Genomic DNA, 2,533 nt, shown 5'->3' with positions numbered 1-2,533 from the left:
GTGTGTGTGTGTGTGTGTGTGTGTGTGTGTAGCACTGGTTGTCCTGGAACTCACCCTTTTGATCAGAATGCTCTTCACCTTAGAGATCTGCCTGCCTCTGCCCCCTGCTTGCTGGGATTATGGGTTTGTGCCACCACTACTTGGCAATGAGCTAGCATTCCTAGTGACTTTCACGATGCTCTGCTCCAAATTTTCAGTACCTAAAAATGTATCTGACTGGGGAAACTGAGGCAGAAAGATTACAAGTGCAAGACCTGCCTATTGCCTGGGGATGGAGTGCTCAAAGATCTGGCTTTGATTCCCAGCACTACAAAAATAGGAAAAAAAATTTGAAAAAATATCAACGATTCAATCTTTTTTCCCAAGTGACATTTTTTTTTTTGAGGTTGGATTGACCCAGTATAATGTACAACTTGTGATGCTCCTGACTCAGCCTCCTGACACGTAGGGATTAGGTGTGTGTGCCCCCATGACCAGCCACTGTGTAGAACACTTATAATCCTTTCCCATCTAGCACCTCAGTTGTCATGTCTCCAAGGTTGGTGAGCACAGACCGATACAGTTACTGTTTGTATTCTCTGTTTGTCACGCTTCCTGCATGAGGCTCATGCAGGATTGTGGAAAGTATCAGAGGTAAAAGCAGTGAGCCATCTGCAGTAGCCTTACTGTGCACACGGCTTGATTCAAGCCTGACCTGTAAGGGAGTGTGCTGCTCACTGGTAGCATGCAAAGGTTGGGTGTGAGGACGCCTTGCATTTGATGCTCAGCATCTCAGGACAAAATGGCAACCACAAAGAACCCCTGCACCACTAACAGTCTGTGATCCTTCGCCTGGATTACAAACCACTGCCTTGATCAGTGGTTCTGAAGGCATTTCATACACTGTCAGATCCCAGGGTTCTCCTTTAGAGAATCAAGGCCTGCTGTCCTTCAGAATCCAGCGCAATCAGCTTCTCTTCTGACCATGTTGCTAAGACACACTTCAGTGAAATTGTTCCTCCCTCAGGAAGTAGACCAGTGAGTACAGGGAAGGGAGTTGACCTCAGAAGCCAGGCTGTTGTCCAGGATTTTAGCCTGTGTGACCCAGGGCTCACAAGTGTGGTGTTGTGCCAACTGAGAGGCCTCATTTAGGGAGCTGAATTGTTAACATTTGACAAGCATTTAAAATACCAGATTCTTGTCCTCTGTGTCTCTCACTGACCTACGAGTGGCCTTGGAGACCTCTGTGTTCAGACACTAAAGAGGCAGAGCTCTGCCTGAGGACAGAAGCCACCTCAGGGATCCAGGGGTTAGGTCACCCTCTAGTGACCCCTGAGAAACTGACCCCCATGTCACTGTCCCCCACCCATTCAGGTACTGGAAGGATGAATACTTCAAGGGCATCGCTCTGGTAGAGAAGGCTTTGAAATCTAGCTATGGCACCAGCACCCCCAGTATGACCTCTGCCGCCCTGCGGTGGATGTACCATCACTCACAGCTCAAGGTACGTAACAGGCCCTGGCGGTTCAGCCTCTGCTGTGAAGTAGGATGGGGAAAATGGAGTCATGGAGTTGGGGGGTGGGGAGTGGATCCCATCCCACTGTGATTCCATCTTCTCTGGCCCAGCTTTTCCCAGACTGGTGACATGTGGTAGTGCTAGCTTAGTTGCGAAGACTGTGTGAAGTCTAGTCATCTGGATTGTTTTTCTTAAAGATCTAGTCTTTTTATAAAATATTTATTTATTTATTATGTATACAATCTTCTGTCTGTGTGTACATCTGCAGGCCAGAAAAGGTCACCAGACCTCATTACAGATGGTTGTGAGCCACCATGTGGTTGCTGGAAATTGAACTCAGAACCCTTGGAAGAGCAGGCAATGCTCTTAACCGCTGAGCCATCTCTCCAGCCCCAGATCTAGTTATTTTTATTCCATCTTTCTTAGTGCTTTGCCTGGTGGTGATATGCACTTTTTTTAAATTTTATTTTTTAAGATTTATTTATTAATTATGTATACAGCACCTGCCTGCAGGTATCCCTGCAGGCCAGAAGAGGGCACCAAATCTTATTACAGATGGTTGTGAGCCACCATGTGGTTGCTGGGAATTGAACTCAGGACCTTTGGAAGAACAGCCAGTGCTCTTAACCTCTGAGCCATCTCTCAGCCCCTGTGATCTGCACTTATAGTGCCAGCCGAAGCCAGGAAAGCTGGCACCATCCCTGGAATTGGAGTTAAAGGTGGTTATGAGCCAGAACCAAGTGGGTTCTAAGAACCAAATCCAGGTTGTTTTCAAGAGCAGAAACTGCTCCTAATGGTTAAGCCTCCCATGATCTCCATTTCCATACTGAGAAATTGGTTCTCCAATGAGAACTGGTTTACCTACTAAAGTCCCACAGCTCCACGGTGTAGGAAATCAACATAGATTTGGCTCTGAAAAGAACATTAAAAATGAAATTCTTTATTATATGCTTTCCAGCACTCTCTCTGGAGAGAACTCAATTCTGTGTCCCTGGAAGCATCCCTTTCTGCCTGCTGTCCCCACTTCCTCTCCTTAAC

General features: G+C 46.8%; 1 protein-coding gene across 1 annotated transcript in view; it reads left to right on the top strand.

Annotated features, from left to right (window-relative positions):
• The window catches only part of LOC126507740 (aflatoxin B1 aldehyde reductase member 3-like), a 17,218-nt gene that overhangs the window by 9,170 nt on the left and 5,515 nt on the right, over window positions 1-2,533 (top strand). The window contains exon 4 of the mRNA XM_050152473.1: window positions 1,317-1,483. Within this exon, the coding sequence (XP_050008430.1) occupies window positions 1,317-1,483 (167 nt within the window). The remainder of the gene's footprint in view (window positions 1-1,316; window positions 1,484-2,533) is intronic.

The sequence above is a fragment of the Alexandromys fortis genome, unplaced genomic scaffold (genome assembly GCF_014885135.2).
Source record: "Alexandromys fortis isolate MF-2015 unplaced genomic scaffold, M_Fortis_MF-2015_v1.1 scaffold_26, whole genome shotgun sequence".
Taxonomy (NCBI): domain Eukaryota; kingdom Metazoa; phylum Chordata; class Mammalia; order Rodentia; family Cricetidae; genus Alexandromys; species Alexandromys fortis.
This window is presented reverse-complemented; position numbering and strand designations above follow the sequence as displayed.